The following is a 19,629-nucleotide window of genomic DNA, read 5'->3' on the forward strand; positions in this document are numbered from 1 at the left end:
TTCAGATGCAAAAGCCTCTTAAGTGCCATCTGAAATTTTCTTCTAGAATGATCATTTTTATCGAGCTTGTATATTTAAGTTCAGTAATTTCACTTAAGTGGCAATGAAAATGATTATTATTATTATTAATTGTCATTTAAGTGAAATTACTGAACTTAAATATACAAGCTCGATAAAAATGATCATTCTAGAAGAAAATTTCAGATGGCACTTAAGAGGCTTTTGCATCTGAACTCTTCATATATAATGTATGTGTAAGTATATTATAGTTATTATATTATGTTATTATATAGGGGTCCTTTGGATATGATTTTGGACAGGCCTTTGAGACAAAAAGTTTGAGAACCACAAAATAATACAGAAGTTATATATTAATATCAATGTGTCTGTGCCAAACACTATTGGCTGTATTTATTCCTCTCTTTTTTTTTTCTTAAAGTCTAATTTCACTCAACCTGATAATGCTGATAAAATATCCTATTTAGATTTTTTTTATGAGATTTCTTCCTGAACACAGACACATGATTTATCTTCAGAATTTCAAGTTGCAGCACAAGACAAATGGTGGTAAAAACATTTTATTCCAGAATGCATTTTCTTTCCTCTAAATGGGACACAACGTATAATAAAATACAACTGCAAAAGTCCCCGAATCAGGGATTTTGAGTGTCAACGTTTTGCAAAACAAAAACCTAAAACAAAGATAAAAAGGGTAACTGCACAGCTCCTTCATAGAAGCCATATATGTACATCCTGTTGGACATCTCTAACAGGACCGTTTCATTTCTATGAAACACTGAATAGCCTCTTTGAAATCAACCTCTATGTTCCATTTTCTATCATATTTTCATTTCTGATTGTTCCAGATGTTTTTGTCTCTCTTTTTGCCCATACGTTTATCATCACAGTTTTTAAAAAACTGTCATTATTAATGATTCTGATGTTGTTATATATAGTTACTTCCTGCTATTGATGATCCTTCAGAGGCTCATAATGACCCGTTTAACAAAATTATTTAACAAATAAGCTGCATGGACTTGATCACTCTCACAAACATCTATATACATCTATCACCATCTACACACACAGAAATATATTTTTAAAAGAGCAGATTGGTCATTTCAAGGACCAGTCTGAGACACAATCTGACCAAAAGAAATGCTTGAATCCATGTCAAACTAGTCTTCCTCATCATCATCATCATCATCATCACCGAAAGACAGCAGACTGTTGTTCTTCACCTTCACACCAGCTTTTGACTCTTTCTTGTCGCCATCCTCGCTTTTCTTCTTCTTCTTGCTAGAGCTGGCCGTAATGCCTTTGAATTTATCAGAGGAGCGTTTGACAGGCTTCTTGAAGACGATCTTTCCATCAGATGGAGGCTGTTCATCTGGAGAAAATGAAAGCATTTACTTTAATGAATGACTTTATACTCACTGAACACCAGAACATTAAGGGAGACTGGATCGATTTTTTACTTTTCCCATCATAACTCAGACCTCTACAAATCTACCAGCAAACTTTGTTATAAGAAACATTTATATGCGTCGCAAGTAACTATCATTAACAGACCAGTAACTAGACAGAAATAATATAAAATTTAAAGAAGCCAACTGAAAAATTAAATTGCATATTTGCTCACTGTCTCAAATAAAAGCACATAAAACTTGTCTAATAGTAATTATTTATGTTGCTGAATAATTTTCTTCAGTGAAAAGACAAATAAAATGGGGATATAAAAAATATCAATTCAATCCGTCACAGTAGTCTATACAATGAGAACAAATTCCCATTGCACAAGCTTTGAGAACAGCCGCTAAGCAGTTTAAATATTCAGAATGTGACGGTCAAAGAGCTTGCGTAATTATCTTCTTTCTTTCTTTTCATTTTTATGCAAGTAAAAAAAGTCTGCCATCAACCACATTCAGTCTGAGCAACACACAACAACTCGGAAAGGAATGTGGAGGACTAAAATATTTAATACTTAATATTTAATATTTAATTAACAAAAGAAATATTTAGATGGAATACCTAAATATGTCAGTGTCATTAAAAAATGAAACCTTTTCTTATGAATAACATCTTTTAAAGTGAATACTGTACCAATATTTATTGTACTCGTTTTATGAAAGAACTAGAGCTATATTATGAAACGTTGAAAATAATTAAAAAGTGTATATATATATATATATATATATATATATATATATATATATATATATATATATATATATATATAAACATGCACCTTTATTTAATTGTATTTGAGATAATTATTGCATTTAGAGTAACTTATGTGGGTCATCATCAAGAATTTACTTAGTATTGCGAGAAAGGTTTGGTTTGATCACATTCTTATCCATGAAAGCAACGCACGCACGCACAACGCATTACCTGTGTCTGAGTCTGTGTCCTTTGTGTCTTTTTTGACTTTCAGAACCTCTTCAGCACTCAGATCTCCCTTCTTCAAGACCACGACCTGCGGCATCTCGTCCTCCCGATCACTGTCAGCACTGTCACCATCATCACACTGCGGCATCTGCTGCTTCTGCAACAACAACATTTACTTCATTTCCTACACTAAACAGCAATACAATAGAGGCCGTCTGAAAACCTATGAGCTGCCTACATAGACAACATTTAGGAGACATGCGTTCAGATAGCATTTTTACGCTAGCATCTCACTGTTTTGAGGCATGACCAATGTGACTAACACTTACCTTAGTGTCCACTGTCGGCCCTTCTTTATAACCAACATCATTCTTAAATTTCTTCAGAAAAGATGGTTCGGCTGGCTTCACCCATGATACGTTACCCTTTTTACTCATTGTGTTTTAGTTCAAATCAGACCGATAAACTGTAAATGTGGTTAATGTTTCACATACACTAAACACACAAAAGCCAGGCGCGTAAATTTTGCGTCATCAATAAGTGCCTGTGAATTACCAATCAGCGCGCGCCTTCATGATTTCTTACATTGAGCAGCAAACGTTGCTGGCTATAATAACTTTCCACGACATTTATTTTCCTCAAGAGGCGCTTGGCGGCTCAGAAAGCCGAATTCTCCATTGAGCCCCGTTTATATTACAGTGTTTTTTTTTCCAGATTTGAGACATTTGTATACTAAATTGTATAATCGATTAGGTATAGATTTTAATATCTATTATTTGTTATACAAATGGAAATCCAAAAAAGCAATTCCCACAAACTGATTTTTACAAATCTGTGATTATGCAGTGATCACAAACGAATGTGATTGGTCCATTATGAACAGCATTGAGAAAAGTACCACGCATCACAAGACGCCTACATATTTTTCAACAGTGGTCTAGGTGATAATTTTCACATAAGTAATGACACTTCAAGATTAAAAAGCAATTACACGGGGTGAAGATGTAAAATACGACGTTTTTATTTAGGTCAACAGTGCATGTTTTGTGCAAAGTCCCGCCCATTATTGACACGTGATTCATGCTGACTGTCACTCTACCTGTTCTACCTATTTCTGTGATGCACAGTAGGAAGTTTCATTATCATTCGATGTCTTAAAATGTTAAAGATGGTGGTAAAGTAGTGGTGTTACCATAGTCAAGTCTGGGTGAGGCATTAGGACCGAGCTGGAATTATGTTGCCTGGGGTGTTTTATGCGTTGATCGCGGGGTTTTTGGCAGCTTTAGCATCATCTTCTGCTAAGTTATCCTTGGGTGCTGATTATCTGAAAGGTGTGTGTGAAACAGTGCTGATCTGGATAGATGGACAGGGAAACACTGCAGGAGTTGATACCACAGCTTGTGAATGGGTAAGAAGTGTTCTTCTAATAGATAATAGATATCACCATACTTCCCCAGTTGATTGATTTGACACTTTATGAAAAGCCAAAATCTCAAAATTGACAGATGCATTAAAAAAACACTGTTTTTGCCTGTAGTGTCTCACCTTAAATGAACAATGAACATAATGTCATTTTAATGTTGTCATTAATCACAGTTACATATACCTCTGCGGCTGCTTTGTGGAGGTCTTCTGTTCACCTGCAATGCTGTGATGTGGACCTTCTTCGCCAAAGCCCTCCGACACTCGTCTTCCTCTGCCCGGGCCACTGTGACCACCACTGCCTCAAATTTTATCTTCTCTGTAAGATTGCTCAAACCCTCAAGTTCATATTAGAAACTAGTTACTTACTCATTTAATATGCATTGTCTTTTTCCCAGGCTTTCCTTGGACATGTGATCTTTGGCGAAACTCATGCCACGTTGTGGTGGGTTGGCATCGTTTTGACCCTGACAGGGCTTCTTGTCTTGCATGGATCGACTCCTCAGGCTCCACAGGAAAATGTGGATAAGAAATATGAGTGACAGAACAACACAAACATTGCCTTATCTAACGCTTGAAGTCAAATCAATCAAGTCAGATGCTGTGTAACTTAAACCATGTAAAGCTATTGAGCTAATAGGAATTATGCACAACTGTATGATATGTGCTGAATGTTTGTATTTCTGTCATGGGATTGTTTTATAAAATCTTTGTAGCTAATTTATTATTGTGCTATGTGCATCATGGTAATGTTAATAATGACACGATGCAAAGCCTTGAAATGTGTCTCACTTTGTGCCTACAGTCCTGCCTCAATCATGTAGGTTAATGCATACTTCAGCTGTCAAGGGCACATTATGCAAGTTTATAATAAATTAATTTATACTCTTGGTTACTACTACCTTAAATATGTATGTCATACTGTGTAAATATATAATGCTGATAGACAAACACTCTTTATTTTTTAAATGTGTTTGTTTTTGCTGTATATTTGACCAAATACAGCTGTGGCTCTCATTTTGTTTCTCTGATACATTTGTTTTCAAGTCTTTCAAAGTAAAACCTCTTTAAACTTGCACTCCAAGTAGTGAACAGGATGCACACTCATTTTTTTATATTTTTTAATAATCATACATTACACTGTTTTAATTCATATAAATTATATTTGGATTAAATATCACCTATACTTTAAAAAAATACACATGTATTTTAAAATGAAAAGCTCTTCTATTGTGTGTAATTTTGAGCAAACCAGACTCTATTTTAAACCCAACCACAAAAGCAGCATCTGTTGAGCACAGCTGGCCATTACAATGTGTTCTGCTAAGAAATCACATCTGAAAATTGACTTGGTACTACCAAGTCAGCCATGAGAAACATCAGGTAATGGAAAAAAAAATCCAAAACATAACAAACAACGAGCCTGTAATGGAAAGATGCACAAGTATTTTTTTAATTTTATTTTTTTTAAAGGTCGTAAATACAATGAAAAAGAAAGATATGACATAGAACAATAAAAATAAGAAATATATCAATCAGATCCTGGGATGGTAAATCTGATATGTGTTTTTGACAATTATGGAAAAGTCTTAACAGGTCTACAAATAAGCACCATAAGTTTATATTTGCATATTCATGGGTTTATGCCTGTTTCAACGTCAGGCAATTTTAAGAGTCTTGTAGTACATTAAGGCAACATTAGAGATATTATAGAATTTTTTATATTAAAATATATATTTTTTTACCAAAACTAAAATTATAAACTCCCGGGCAAAAAAAAAGGTCCAACCAAAAATGGCAAAATATTTAGTGGTCTTTTAATGGTCTTAACCATTTTAATCACAAAGAATTAGCAAGAATTGCACAAACACTGTAGATAAAATAACTTGGCAAGGAATAGCCTTCCCCTCGGTTTTCTTTAAATGTTTAAGCCATGTGGGTAAACTTAGACAGCTTTTTACAGGAAGAAGAGTCTGTGTGTTGTTCCGCTCAATGTTAATGGCTCAAGCAGTTCATGAGTAGTTGAAAAATGTTTCCCAGTTCATTTGAGTTTAATGTGAGACCAAATATTCACTATAGGGTTTAAATCTGGAGTCTGACCAGGCCAAAACATGAGTCTGATGGACTTGTTCTCAGGACACTTCTTGGTTGTCTTTGCAATTTGGGCAAGAGCATTGTCGAAAATAACATCTGATCATACCTCTTTAGATATCAACTTTTCAATTGTGGGAAGCAAGCCATTCTGCAATATTCACCTGTATTCCAAAGCATTAAATGACTTTTCACAGTGAAGCTGCTCACCAATACCAGCAGCTAAAAAGGCTCCCCACACCATGACACTTCTTTCTTCACTGTGGTAGAGATGCATTTATTATTAGATTTCTCAGCAGATTTTCAAAGACACCGCTCTGGAGCATCACAATGTGACTCGTGTTTCATTGTGATCCATCACTCCACACACAACTTCCCATATTCCTATCAAAAACTTCACTCTCTCTTTGATGTTTTTCCAGTGTTTTAAGTAGTGCATTTGCTTAAATCTTGCTAATATCCTGACCAATAATTTGTGGTCAAAACAATTAAAAGCTTAGTTTAGCCTTTTTTTTTTTTTTTTTTGCCCAGGAGTGTAGACATTACTGCTCCAGGAACAGCTTGTATGATGAAGTACATGTTAATGAGCTAATGACAGAGTCACATCTCTATATGCATGACATAAGTTTCTCTTAAAAAGAGTGAGATGCATTTTTGGTTTTAAATACTGTTTTTAGGCACTTTGGTACAGTACATAAATGCTGTTTCCAGAGGTAAAAAAAAAAGAAGAAGTAAATTTCAAATATTCACAGTAGTCTCTTTGTAAGTCCAATTGTGCCATTTCAGTCATCAGGAATTAAGCAGCAAACACCTTTACATCGAAGAAGGCTCCAAAGGAATTTCAATCACATCTTCCTCAATGATCTCACCCTGTGGGAACATGGGAACAGGAGCAGAAGCATCTTTCTGGCACGAGAGATCTGTGAAAGGGCTCAACCAGGCCACAGAAAGAGGACCTCCGAAAGCTGACTTTATAGCTTCCCAGGATGGAGTCTTCTCCCATGTAGGGTCTTCACGCTTCAACTTTTCAATACCCTGCAAAAAGAAAAAACAACACATCTGTGATTCTGTGTCTGTTGAAAGATAAATATAATCCATATATGCATGGAAAACAACATCCATAGTGCCAAAAAACTTACATTCCATTAAGTGAACAGAAAAGGAAAGCAAATGGTTACCACCATGGTTAAAAAAAAGGAATGGGAAGTGATTTATTTTACTCATGCGCCTGCGTGTGTAATCTTTAATGAGAGATAACCTAACTGGAAGAAATGGTTCAACTGTCACTTTATGAAAAAAAACAAAACAAAAAAACACATGAAGCATGCAGCATGCCTTCACAATCCAAAGCGTGTATCTAAAGAAAAAGAAAAACAGACTATTTTAAGCATGCGATCAGGCAAAAGGCACATTGAATGTTTGAACGGCCTTTATAGCGATAGCAATCAAAGCTTACCTCATCACACCAATCAAACAGGGACATCAGCCTGATTTAATACTAAATATAATTAGTTGTTTTTAGATTCATTTTAATTCCCAAAACCACAAAGGCTGGATATTTCTGAGCAAGGGAACCATTCATAAGACGACACGAAAGAATGAAAAGAAATTTACAAAGACTGTTTGGGGAAACTAGGTTAGTGTTAAAGACAGAGAGGAAGTGGACAGAAAGATACAGACCAAGCAAATTTGAAAACATTTAGACCCTTTGAGAGATTACAACACAGTGATTTTGCAATGCGAATAGAGTTTCAGCTGCTGAATTTACTGTAATACAGTTTTAGACTTTTCAGAAGCAGAGATGGTTTCGCTTGAGGTTGTGCATTTAAGAAATCCAAAGTCAGACACTTTAAAAGTGATACGTTGTTACATTAAGCACTAATGACCAAGTGTTTCAGGTTTTTAATTCACCATTTGACAAAGAACAGAATGATTGTCTTTTTCATACATACTTAAAAGTTCAAGCACATATCATCCGTTCATCATAACAAAAATGTATATTAATAAAATGTAAAATATATGCAATTAACCAAAACAATGGCAACAATGGTGAATCAATAAAGTTGTCGAAAACACAATTTATCTTTCATGTAATAACCCATAGAACATATTAAAATTTTTCGTATACTGTATATAAATGTAGTTGATCTTATGGTCAAATTCCCACAATTTCTTAAGCCTGTTCCTTTCTTATACATTTCTGCAAACCAGGTTTATGGAAACATACCAAGTAAATCAGCAATTCTGTTCTGTAATGGAGTACCATACGTGCTGTTATCACTCAAAATGTTATGTATAATATCTCAATGCAGAGTCTGTACATTTATAAAATAATTATTCCAATGAAATTATTTTCACTGTTATGGTTTAGGGGTGTAAAAATGATCTGAAAATGCACTGGTTATGGAATTTATTATGTAATAATATCCAATCATGTTAAATTCTGTTGTACAATACATGTGAATGCAAAAACTGGTGGATCACTTTGTCAATATTCAACTACAGTATGAACCGTCCCTTTAGTTACATTTCTGTTTATTACCATTTTCAAAGTTATTCCAATCAAAAAAATCAAAAGTAATCGAACCAAATTGTGATCAGATGTCATGACTGCATCATTTAGTGAAGAATCATTTAGAATCCAAGCTTTGTCAGAACAAATATTTACACCCCTATTAAATTTCCTATATATATTTTTTTATAAAGCCAAAGTCTATAACCCATATTCAATGGATAGTTCACCTAAAAATGTAAATGCTGTTATCTCATGTTTTTTCATACAAACCCAAAAGAGTTCATCTTCGAAAGTCCATTGACCCAAAACCCTGACAGTTCAAAATATCCATAAAGAGATTGTAAAATAAAAAGCAATCGATTCAGTTGGATTTATTTTACAATCTCTTTATGAACGTTTTGAAGCATCAGAGTTTTGGGTCAATGGACTTTCAATGGAGGGACATGAATCTCTCAGATTTCATTTGAAAGATCTTCATTTGTGTTCCGAAGATGAACGAAATTCTTATGGGTTTGGAACGACATGAGGGTGAGAAAATGACAGAATTGAAATTTTTAAGCGAACTACCGCTTTAAGGCCTGATCACACCAAGAACCATAACAATAATTATATTGGCACCCACACCAACAAATGATAATTCTCTGTTTATTATAAGTGCGCATGGCAGGTATGTCATCTGCCGCTTAAAATTTTTGAGCTCCTTAAAGTCATGTGGTTTCTGATTGGCTGGTGTTGTAATTCATCAGCTGGGAAAAAAAAATTATTCTGAAAGTGATACCAACAATATTGTTCCTCTATGTCATTATAATTATACAGCAGCTGTGGTGTGGAGTCAGACTTCCCTATTCTCCTAGTATTACAATCAGGGCTTGAAATTAACACCATTTCATCAATGGCGTTGGCGTGTAATGCAGTCACTCCTACTAGCCACTTTGGTGGGTTGAATTCTACATATAATAAATACATCTTTCAATTGTAGTCTTTTAAAAAGGCATCTGAAATAATAAACCAAGTGAAATGTAGTGTTGTCAAAAATATATTTTTTTCGATGCATATCGATACTTAAATATCTGAAAAGCTTCCAATACTAATTTTCGCAGAATAGATACACAATACTAGCTGCGCTTTTGAATATTGAATATTGTTGCTGTTACAGGGCTTGAATTTTGGTGTGGGATTGCGCGTATTGCGCATAATTTTACTCATTCCCGCAGATTTTGTGCTCACACTCAAAGTGCGCGCATATAAAGCCGTTTCTCAGTACTAAATTGAGTTCTTTTCCGCTGCTTATTGCGCTTAAACAGTCAAATATACACAAAATAAGGTCAAAATGCCAGTCTTGGTGAGTATTCACGTAAACACAGTCAGTTATGTTTTAAATTAACGTAAACCGTTGATAAAGAGAAGGCATGTGTAACAGTATAATGGATCCGTGCGTCAGGTCTTAAAGTGACAGCGGCCTAATATACCTGCTGTCAAATTATGAAATAATATCAAAAATATCTATATGTCAGTTTTACCCATGGAATCAATGTCAAGTTAATGTCAAGCCCTGATTACAATGATTATTAAAACTTTATTAGTTATAGATATCGTTATGGTATCTATGGTACCATTTCATCCTTGGTGTAAATGGCCCTTTAAAAATGTCTTGTATCTGTAAGAATTTTTAGTGAATGGTTGTCAGTGCTCTTATGCCGTTAACCAGGAAAGAACATGGGTTTTATATCGTAGATAGGTATAAGGAATTAAAAGAAGGTATTTCAGAAAGTAGTTTATCATTTTAGCAACATTCTGAAGAGATTACAACAGTGATTATATTAGCATAAATTGGCTTCTATAATCTGCACGATTCATCTTTATTTCAGTGTAGCTAGGCAGAGATGCTTGAGAGTATGACATGAAGCTTCCACTTTCTGTTAATTCAAATAAATAGAGGCAAGAATAAATGGATATGCAATGATTTGTTCCCTGAAAAACAAAGGAAGATGAAGGTGATTTAGTCTCACTGGTAAATGCTCCGCTCAAGTCCGGATTAATTAAAAGACGCTCTTTAAGGGCAGTCCAAGTGCACTCGAGTCTCTAGCTTAAAGCTTCCTGAGCTCAGACCACATACTGGTAGGGGTCGGCTTTCCCGTGTTCGGGTGTGGAAAACGGGCTAAACCATGCTATCGAGAAGGGGTGTCCGAATACCGCCTTCATGTTCATCCATTTTGTTTTTTTAGCCCATCTTCTCTCTTCCTTTTTCAACTGCTCTATGCCCTAAAAACAAGAGATAACCGAGACTTCAGAGTGTGTGAATATTACAAAACAAAAGAGGAAAAGAACAACTGACCCATTCCATAAAACAGAACTGTAACCATATTTTCATTTAAACGAATTAAAAATCATGCCAATAAGTTTATGTTCAGAATAAAATACTAGCATACTGCTTAGTTCAGTGCAGTATACTGTACGCTGCATACTGCCCACTTATTTTATAAAAAAAGATTGTGAAACAATACATTACGTAATGGTATGCATTTCAAAAAGTAGTATGCTACAATTATATTTTAAACATTTTTAATCCAATTTCATGTAAAATGCCGTAACTCTCAATATTCAAAAACAAAGAAGGCTAAGGTTAAAAAGTACATCTGACATTACTTCAGGTTTATTTGTAACACTTGGAAAATAGGTCAAATTAAGTGCATTGCATTTTGGGATGATGGTTCTAATAATACTAAAATCTAGTATTATTCTTGGAAATATTTTTTTTTACATTTTTTTTTAAAATGCAATCATTTTAGTTCATTCATCAATCTGAGAAAGGAAGGTCAAGTGTAACGCATTGCATTGTGGGAAATTTGCTTACTGCACACAATATACACTACCATTCAAAAGTTTGGGGTCGGTATGATTTTGTAATGTTTTGTATGTCGTTTAATCAAAACGCAGTAAAAACAGTAATATTGTGAAATATTATTATAATTTAAAATAACTGTTTTCTATTTTGATATATTAAGATTTAAATTATTCCTGTGCTGGCAAAGCTGAATTTTCAGAATCAGAAATCAGAATCAGTATCAGAAAGCTTACACATACACACAAGGAATTTACCTTGGTACTGAAGCGCAACACAAAACAATGCCTAGAAATCCCCAAAAAAGTATCCGTGTACTTTCTTCAATGAGTTATATATCTCGAGACTGGAACTCCGTTTGTCTGATAATGTGAACGCGATAACTTCTTGTTACGACCAACACAACGGATATATTCACCTCAAAGAAGAAGGTACATGTATTGTATGCGTGTCGCGCTTTTGTTAGTTCTTGATTTTAACTTGTGTGCTTTTTCTGGGCGAGATGGAGTGACATGCAGTGCTAACATAGCACAATTTTTTTCTTTTTTTACAAATTCTCCTTTTGTGGTCCATAAAAGAAAGAAGGGAATACGGCATTAGAACACCACCAGGGTAATTCATTTATGACTTAATTTTCATTTTAGAGTGAATTATCCCTTTTAAGTGTCATATGATCCATCAGAATCATTCTAATACACTGATTTGGTGCTCAAGAAACATTTCTTATTATTATCAATGTTGAAAACAGTTGTGCTGCTTAATATTTTTTGTGGAAACCATGATAAATTTTTTCAAGATTCTTTTTAATTTTCTAATTCAAAAAAAAAAAAAACTTCTAATAAATGCCAATGTCTTTACTGTCATTTTGACTAATTTAATGCACCCTTGCTGAATAAAAGCATTACAAAAATTGAACGGTAGAGTATATACTGCAGAAATAGTACACAAGTAGTATGATTGTATGATATTCTGAGCAGATGCTAAACACCTGCAATTATCAAAGGCATCTAGTGAACAGTATATACATACACCATTGTAGTCCATCAAAGAGAATCTGATGGCAGTGTCAAATAGCATCCTCCTTAAAATACGTTTTAAAGGATCTAGTTGCATCTTTAGCACAAGAATATATGTGGGTGGTGTTTTCCAGGTCATTTGCAAGAAATTCACAAGATCATGTGTCGTGCAAGTATGTTGTCCACAGCACTGGACCATTTGGACTCATATGTCAGATCTTATATCATATCACCAATATACAGTATATTTTAATAATAACTAGCAAATAGAGCTGCACGATTAATCATTAAATGATTGAAGCACCCACGCGATTTTATTCCTAAATGATCCTATCTTTTTTTCAGAACCTCTAGTAAATGAAATGCTATTTTGTTTAGTTGTCTATTCAGAATCGTAATCTCTATTTAAAAAAATAAGAATAAATCATGATTCTTAATTTATCCAGAATCATGCAGCTCTACTAGCAAGGTATGGTACATTACAAATAACCAGCATGAATGTATGTTAGCATACTACTATTCAATACACAATGACCTACTTATACTTCTTGTTTATGTTACATTTCACTTCAAGTACAATAGCATTTTAGGTAAAACTGTCCACACATTAACCTAAAAATAACAGCGCATGTCAGGCCACAAGCACTACCTCCACCACATTCGCCCACTGCCTAAAGAAGCCATCTCTTACCGTCTCATCTGTGCAGATGGAATGGATTTGGGTGCCAAACATCACAGAGGTGAAGATGAGGAAGAGGAGGGCCTCAAAGCACAGGAGGATGAGGAGGATGACAGTGGCTGGAGGGGAGAAGGAACTGCACTCTTGGGTCAAAAGGGAGAGGGAACACACACACACGGCATTAACACAAGCTATACAATTTACTAACACATCTATAAATTATTTGTAACTAGAAGGAAAGAAGAGGGTTAGCGGGCATGGATATCTGGCAACGCATCTAGATTTGCATGTGCAAACTGGGACAAAACACGGTTGGAAGAATCTAAACATTAGAACATGGGATAAGAGGATTTATCTTTTAGCTAAGCTAGGTTAGCAACATTCAGGTGACCAGTCTGAAAACACTGATTACACTGTTTGGCATATATGAATTTCTCTGATAATGTGGATCTTATCTGTAGGAAAGCAAATCAAAGGCTATTCTTGCTAAGGAAATTGAGAGAATATTCAGAGAAGTCAGGTTGTTCTGCAAAGAGTTTATATTAGTTTGATCGAGAGTGTTTTAGGGTATAACATAACTGTGTGGTTCGGACGAGTTACATCTGTGAATAAAGTAAAATTAAACAGAATTACAAGAGTAGAAGGTAAAATCATAGGATCCAAGCAAAAGTCAGTCCATCAATTATATGAAATTGCTGTTCAGAGACAAGCTTTGACCATAACGAGACACAACACACCCCTTGAATCATGTTTTTGAATTATTACCATCTCGTCGTCGTTATAGAACACCAAAAGCAATTTAAGCAATATACAGAATAAACAAACTTTTGTACCAAATGCAATAAGTCTTTTGAATAAGGGGTAGGAAATGTGAATATTTTAAGCTTTGATATTGTGGATGTTGTGTATTGTTAGATGTATTGGGTTGATGTTGTGTATTCTTAATTGTTTTGTGATTGCATGGCGAGACAACAACAAAAAAATATACAGTTTGGGGTCAGTAAGATTTTTTAAATATTTTTCAAAGAAGTTTCTTATGATCAAGATTCTAAGACACTTATTTGAACAAAAGCAAAAACAGTAATATTGCAAAAAATATTATTACAATTTTAAATAACCGTTTTCAATTTTAATATATTTTAAAATGTGATTCATGTGACGGCAAGGCCACTCTTCAGTGTCACATGATCCTAATATTCTAATATGCTGATTTTTTTCCCAAAAGACATTTCCTATTATTATCAATGTTGAAAATAGTTGTGCTAATTAATGTTTTTGTGGAAACAGTGATAATTTTTTTTAGGATTCTTTGATTAATGGAAACAGCATTTACTTTAAATTGATTTATTTATTTAGCAACAGTGTAAAAGTCTTTACTGTCACTATTGATCAATTTGTTAATTTTAATGAATCCTTGATTAATAAAAATTACAATTTAAAATCTTACTGGTCCCAATTTTTTAAATGGTTGTGATGATGAAAATCATTTGAACAGAGTGATTTCCAAAAAAACCTTCCAATAGTGCTGAGAGTATATTCACCAGCACACACTCTCATTAAACACAGGTTAAAAAAATAAAAAAATAAAAATTCCAATGTTGAATTAAAATGTCAAATAAAAGTGTCACTGGAGCTGTGATAGGGAGGCTAGCACACATCCTCAAACACATCGAGCCGTGGCGCTCATCTGTGCAATCGGAGTTTGAATCTAGCTTTCAGCATTTGCTTACATGTATATATAACTTCCCCTTCTTCATTACCTGCCCTTTGACCACTCTTTAGTACCAATAAAAGTGGCATTACATTACATTTGCATTATATTGCTTGCCTGGCATTGGAGCACACTTTTTTGTTCTCACACCAAAGGATCAACTTCTCCAAGCACACAGACTATGGTCTACTTTTATAATACATTTATGGTGCTTTTGCATCCTTTTTGGATATTAAAACCGTTTACATTTTAAGTGAATAAAAAAATGACCAGTATATTAATCACAATGTACTGGAAATAAAAACACATTTGGAATGAGGGTGATTAAATGACAGAATTTTGATATTTGGGTGTACTGTCGCTTTAAGAAGTGCTTATGGTTTGCAATGGTTTGACTTCTTTTTCCCAGTAGACAACATTCTAAATTGCATGCTTGTCATCTGACCCTGTCATCTGGAGGTCAAGTTATCGGTCTTGCTAACAATAAGTCCTGCTTTTCTCACTTACTTGTCCAGTCATCTTCAAAGCAGTAGAGAAAATGAAAGACCACCATGACCAAGGTATGTAGAGAAATCAGGCAAATGTACATCTGGAAAACACATCAGCATCAACATTATTTGTTTTTAGTGCTGGTTTCAAAGAATCTGAATGAAATATGAAAAAATATACAATTAAATTCTTAGTGAAATTATTACAATCAAATGAATATTATTCATACTACCAAATTCAGAGGGGAGTAATTAAAATCTTATATCAGAAAGTCCAAGACTACTTCTGAATCTTTGCAACACTTGTAAAAGGCTTACAACCTGTGGCTAACACAACACTTTTGTGGTATTTTTAGAAGTGTGCAGGATGAGACTTTTTTTAGTACTTACTGTGAAAAGCACAAAGTACTTCTGGTTATTTTCCCCGACACAATTGTTTACCCAAGGGCAATGATGATCCATCTTCCGTATACAGCGCTTGCAAACACTAAAATGAGTTTGAAAGGAAGAGTGGAGAAAGAAAAGAGATGAAAGTCACTTTAATGCTGAAGAGATGGATGGATGGATGGATGGATGGATGGATGGATGGATGGATGGATGGATGGATGGATGGATGGATGGATGGATGGATGGATGGATGGATGGATGGATGGATGGATGGATGGATGGATGGATGGATGGATGGATGGATGGATGGATGGATGGATGGATGGATGGATGGATGGATGGATGGATGGGCATCTATATGTTCCTCTCTCACCTGCAGTGGTGAGCTCTATCCGGCTTGATACTGCTGCACTTGGGACATTTGTAAACCACCTGGCCTGGCTTCAACTGCAAGCTCTCAATGTACTCCTTAGTGGCGTTGCCCTTTGGCACGGCTCCCTAAGAAAGCATCAGGCAACTTCAGTAACATTTTAATAGTTTATGACACCCTGCTGAAGATTTAGGAGATTTAATCTCTTATAGGGTTAGTTCATTCAAAAATTAAAATTCTGTCATTATTTACTCACCCTCATGTCGTTCCAAACCCATAAGTCTTTCGTTCTTAAGTTCTTTGGAACACATATGTAGATCTTTTTGATGAAATCTGAGAGCTTTCTGTTCCTCCATAGACAACCCACGCAACTGACACTTTGATGCTACATAAAGTTAATAAAGAGATCGTAAAACTAATCCATATGAATTGAGCGGTATAGTCCAAATTTTCTGAAGATACACAAGAATGAACCTCACTGGTTCTTGTAGAAGCTCAAATGTGCTGTGTAACACATGAGAATGAACTTTATTGGTTCTCGCACGTCAACTGAACATGCCTGAGCTTCCGTTTACCACAACTGATGTGTGCATTGATGAATGTTTATGTGTGCATAAAAGCCTAAATTTAATCTGTTCATCATATAAAGTGATGGAGTCTCTTAGGAAAATTTTGGACTAAACCACTCAATTCATATGGATTAGTTTTACGATCTCTTTATGAACTTCTTGAAGTGTCAGTTGTGTAGCTGTCTAAAGAGGGACAGAAAGCTCTCAGATTTCATCAAAAAGATCTTGATTTGTGTTCCGAAGATGAACAAAAGCCTTAAGGGTCTGGAACAACATGAGGGTGAGGTTTTGGGTGAACTATCCCTTTAAATTGCAACAATGCAACAGTGATGACATTTATGCCTAATACTTTTATTCTGCTGTGTAAAGTTTTGACATCGTCTGAATTCAAATTAATGTCTATTTTATATCTAGGTTGTAAAAGGGGTTGTTGTGGGCCCCTTTTATGCTCATTTACATGGTAATAATTCTGTTTACAGGGTCTATGTTCAAAAAACATATTTTCTTATAATTTACATTGTTGCAGCATTTTTTCCAGTCTGTTGTGATTGGTCTACCGCTTAGAGCGTGTGTCGGAAATGTAACACCCCTTACCATAAACATTAATGTTATGTTGTATTTTAAATATGTTAATATTATAATTAACATTAATTATTATTAAACCATTAATAATAATAAAATAAACATAACATTTTTATAAAAAATAATATATACATATAAGTGTAAATTATAAGTATAAATTAAATTATATTATTATTAGTAATACGTGATATATAGTGCTATAATTCCCCCTATATACTGTATAAAATTCCCTCATAATGGGGATGTTGTCTCCCCTACCGAAAGGCACTATGAAAGCATGCATTTATTGCTGGAAGTACAACCCACCGGGTCTGTGCACATGGCTCTGAAATGAGAAGCCAAGGCGAGGAAGGCCAGGCTATTGAACAGGGTGCCGTTCACCAGGCTGTAGGTGAGGTTCTTCGATGGAATCAGCATGAGGAACAACACGACGAACTCAGCAAAGAAGACAAGAAACCAAGTGATGATCGCACAAACGATGCCGCAGGCATCTCTGATGAACCACATGTTGTTCTGTCGCTCATGACAGGGAGGAAGACACTGTGCGGGCTGCTGGCCACCGGCCTGCCTCTCGACGTCCCTGAAGCGCGGCACTGGACTTCTCATCCTACCACAGAGATGCCATCCTGTCGGGATGTTGGGGAAAAAGGAGTCAAAGTTGGATTAAACAGTCTAATTTCATAGCAAAAGTTTGTGCAGTGTCTATTTTTTAGTTCACAAAACACACAAAACCAAATGGTTAGCAGAAGTATAGACGTGTGAGGACAGTGGATCACAGAAAACGTCCAAAGTGACCGCAATATTAATTAAAATTATTTAAAATAAGACAAAACAAGCATTAAAATAAGCTAAAACGAAAGTCAAAAAGAAATGATATTTCTTATTTAAATCATTCACTCAACAACTGTCATTTTTTTGGAAGAACCAGCATTCCCAGTCTTGGAAAACCTTGCATATAAAAAGTGTGATTTCTGGACATGGAAGAGTTAAATTAATAAAATGATGGATGGATGGAAGGATGGATGATTTTAATGAATAAAATTGTTCTAGTTATGTCAAGCGCTAAAACATTTATTGGAGTGGAAATTGCTATTTGTGAGAAAAAATATTTTAAAACCATGTCATCACAAATTACTAGAAAAGTCAAAATTAGTGTAAAAGTAAAACAAAAGCCTGGAGTCATTTAGTAATTAACATTTAGGCCCTAATTCTGGTATTTAATCATTTGAATTATTTATTAATATTTAATTTAATCGTTTTAAAATATTTCCACTCTAAGTTTCTGTAAATAAAGTTTGAAAACAAGCGGTTTTGTCGTTTCAGCAGAAGTGCCAGAGATAACTTGAACTATTGTCTTTGATAATTGGTGGACTTGGAGTCAAGAAGCTTGAGAGTGGTTTAGGAGACACAGAAGGTCATATTTAGTGGACACAGCAGTATGGGAACTGCAGTCTGACTGATAAAGTCACTTGAGCAGAACCAACAATGTCAGTAGAGGACACACTGTAGTCCCAGTCTCTCTTTTTTTCTGTTATGGCCCAGAAATCAATACTACATCCAACTTTTCTGCCTACTGATTACATTCCTATCTACTTGGGTCCATAATGAGACAGTCGGTTCAGAGTGCCAGTCATTTTTTTAGCATTATCATTATGCGTTTCAAAATCAACCTCAATAATGAGCCCAAAATCTGGTTTAACAAGCCAAAGCAGCTGAAACAGGACATAGTAACACAATGGCGTAAATTACGCACTGACTGTGCCAACTGCCAAGACATCAGCAATAACATACACAGCATCCAAGCGCACTGTTTATCATTTACTTACATCTCATTGGAATATTAATGACAGTTAATAATAACACGATATTGATTGAACAACACTGAAATCAATCAGCCAGCTGTGTGTAGAAACCTGCGTTACCTGGCCATGGCGATACTCACATATTTGGCGACACTGGCGCTCCTCGCGTTTGCTCGCCCAACCAAGGCCGAGAAGATCCAATGATGCATGGATCACACTAACAGGGGAACATGTTCCAGGTTAGTTTTAACACAATAAAAAGTGGTTTACCCGATTAATGCACAGAGGCTGGTGAAATGCTGCATTTTTGTGCGGTGCCAGCTCCTCCCTTCACTGGAGAAACTGATAGCCACACCTCCCTTGCTTTCACTGGAGGCGCAACTGGATCACGATCCGAAATGGAAACCACTTCCAGAAAATGAATCATTGGACTGCTAGGCGTTGCCAAAGAGACTGAAACTTGAGTTATTTTATTAGGGGGCGCTTCGAGGCTCTGAACGCAGAATGTCCCATTGACCCGCATTCAAATCTCTGGTTGTTTTTATACTATTGGATATATGTTGTACTAATACAATTGTAATCCTTTAAAACTGTTACTTCATAAAAAATGTAATCAGATACACAAATGCATATAATCTCCATAACGTATTGTAAAATGACTTTTTAATGTAGCCCTTTAAGTCATCACAAACGACTGTGATTGGTTCGTCCTGTCCAGCGGAGAGAAAAGTAACAGATTCCTCGTGGTATCGCTAGATATACCA

The 19,629-nt window shown here is 35.2% G+C and overlaps 3 protein-coding genes across 5 annotated transcripts; 1 reads left to right on the forward strand and 2 right to left on the reverse strand.

Moving 5' to 3' along the window:
- Window positions 1-562: 562 nt before the first annotated feature.
- kiaa1143 (KIAA1143 ortholog) lies at window positions 563-2,934 on the reverse strand. Its single transcript, XM_084089260.1, has 3 exons — window positions 2,721-2,934; window positions 2,395-2,548; window positions 563-1,390 (listed from the first exon to the last, which is right to left on the reverse strand). Exons 1-3 carry the CDS (start codon window positions 2,826-2,828, stop codon window positions 1,179-1,181), a joined length of 474 nt encoding a protein of 157 aa, XP_083945386.1. The 5' UTR covers window positions 2,829-2,934; the 3' UTR covers window positions 563-1,178.
- Window positions 2,935-3,470: 536 nt separating this feature from the next.
- tmem42a (transmembrane protein 42a) lies at window positions 3,471-4,844 on the forward strand. The gene is made up of 3 exons (XM_084088055.1): window positions 3,471-3,799; window positions 3,988-4,134; window positions 4,212-4,844. The coding sequence occupies exons 1-3, from the start codon at window positions 3,626-3,628 to the stop codon at window positions 4,353-4,355; spliced, it is 465 nt and encodes a 154-aa protein (XP_083944181.1). The 5' UTR covers window positions 3,471-3,625; the 3' UTR covers window positions 4,356-4,844.
- A 398-nt stretch (window positions 4,845-5,242) lies between these two features.
- zdhhc3a (zDHHC palmitoyltransferase 3a) lies at window positions 5,243-19,271 on the reverse strand. 3 transcript variants are annotated; one of them, XM_084088053.1, is made up of 7 exons: window positions 19,136-19,271; window positions 17,370-17,689; window positions 15,916-16,040; window positions 15,546-15,642; window positions 15,175-15,256; window positions 12,969-13,099; window positions 5,243-6,939 (listed from the first exon to the last, which is right to left on the reverse strand). In XM_084088053.1, the coding sequence occupies exons 2-7, from the start codon at window positions 17,667-17,669 to the stop codon at window positions 6,718-6,720; spliced, it is 957 nt and encodes a 318-aa protein (XP_083944179.1). In that variant the 5' UTR covers window positions 17,670-17,689; window positions 19,136-19,271; the 3' UTR covers window positions 5,243-6,717. The 3 variants fall into 3 exon arrangements, with proteins under 3 accessions (XP_083944179.1, XP_083944178.1, XP_083944180.1); XM_084088052.1 differs by having other exon boundaries at window positions 19,006-19,236; XM_084088054.1 differs by lacking the exon at window positions 5,243-6,939 and adding an exon at window positions 7,793-10,681 and having other exon boundaries at window positions 19,006-19,236.
- Between the last annotated feature and the right edge of the window lie 358 nt (window positions 19,272-19,629).

Source organism: Abramis brama, assembly GCF_963993115.1.
Source record: "Abramis brama genome assembly, chromosome: 17".
NCBI lineage: Eukaryota > Metazoa > Chordata > Actinopteri > Cypriniformes > Leuciscidae > Abramis > Abramis brama.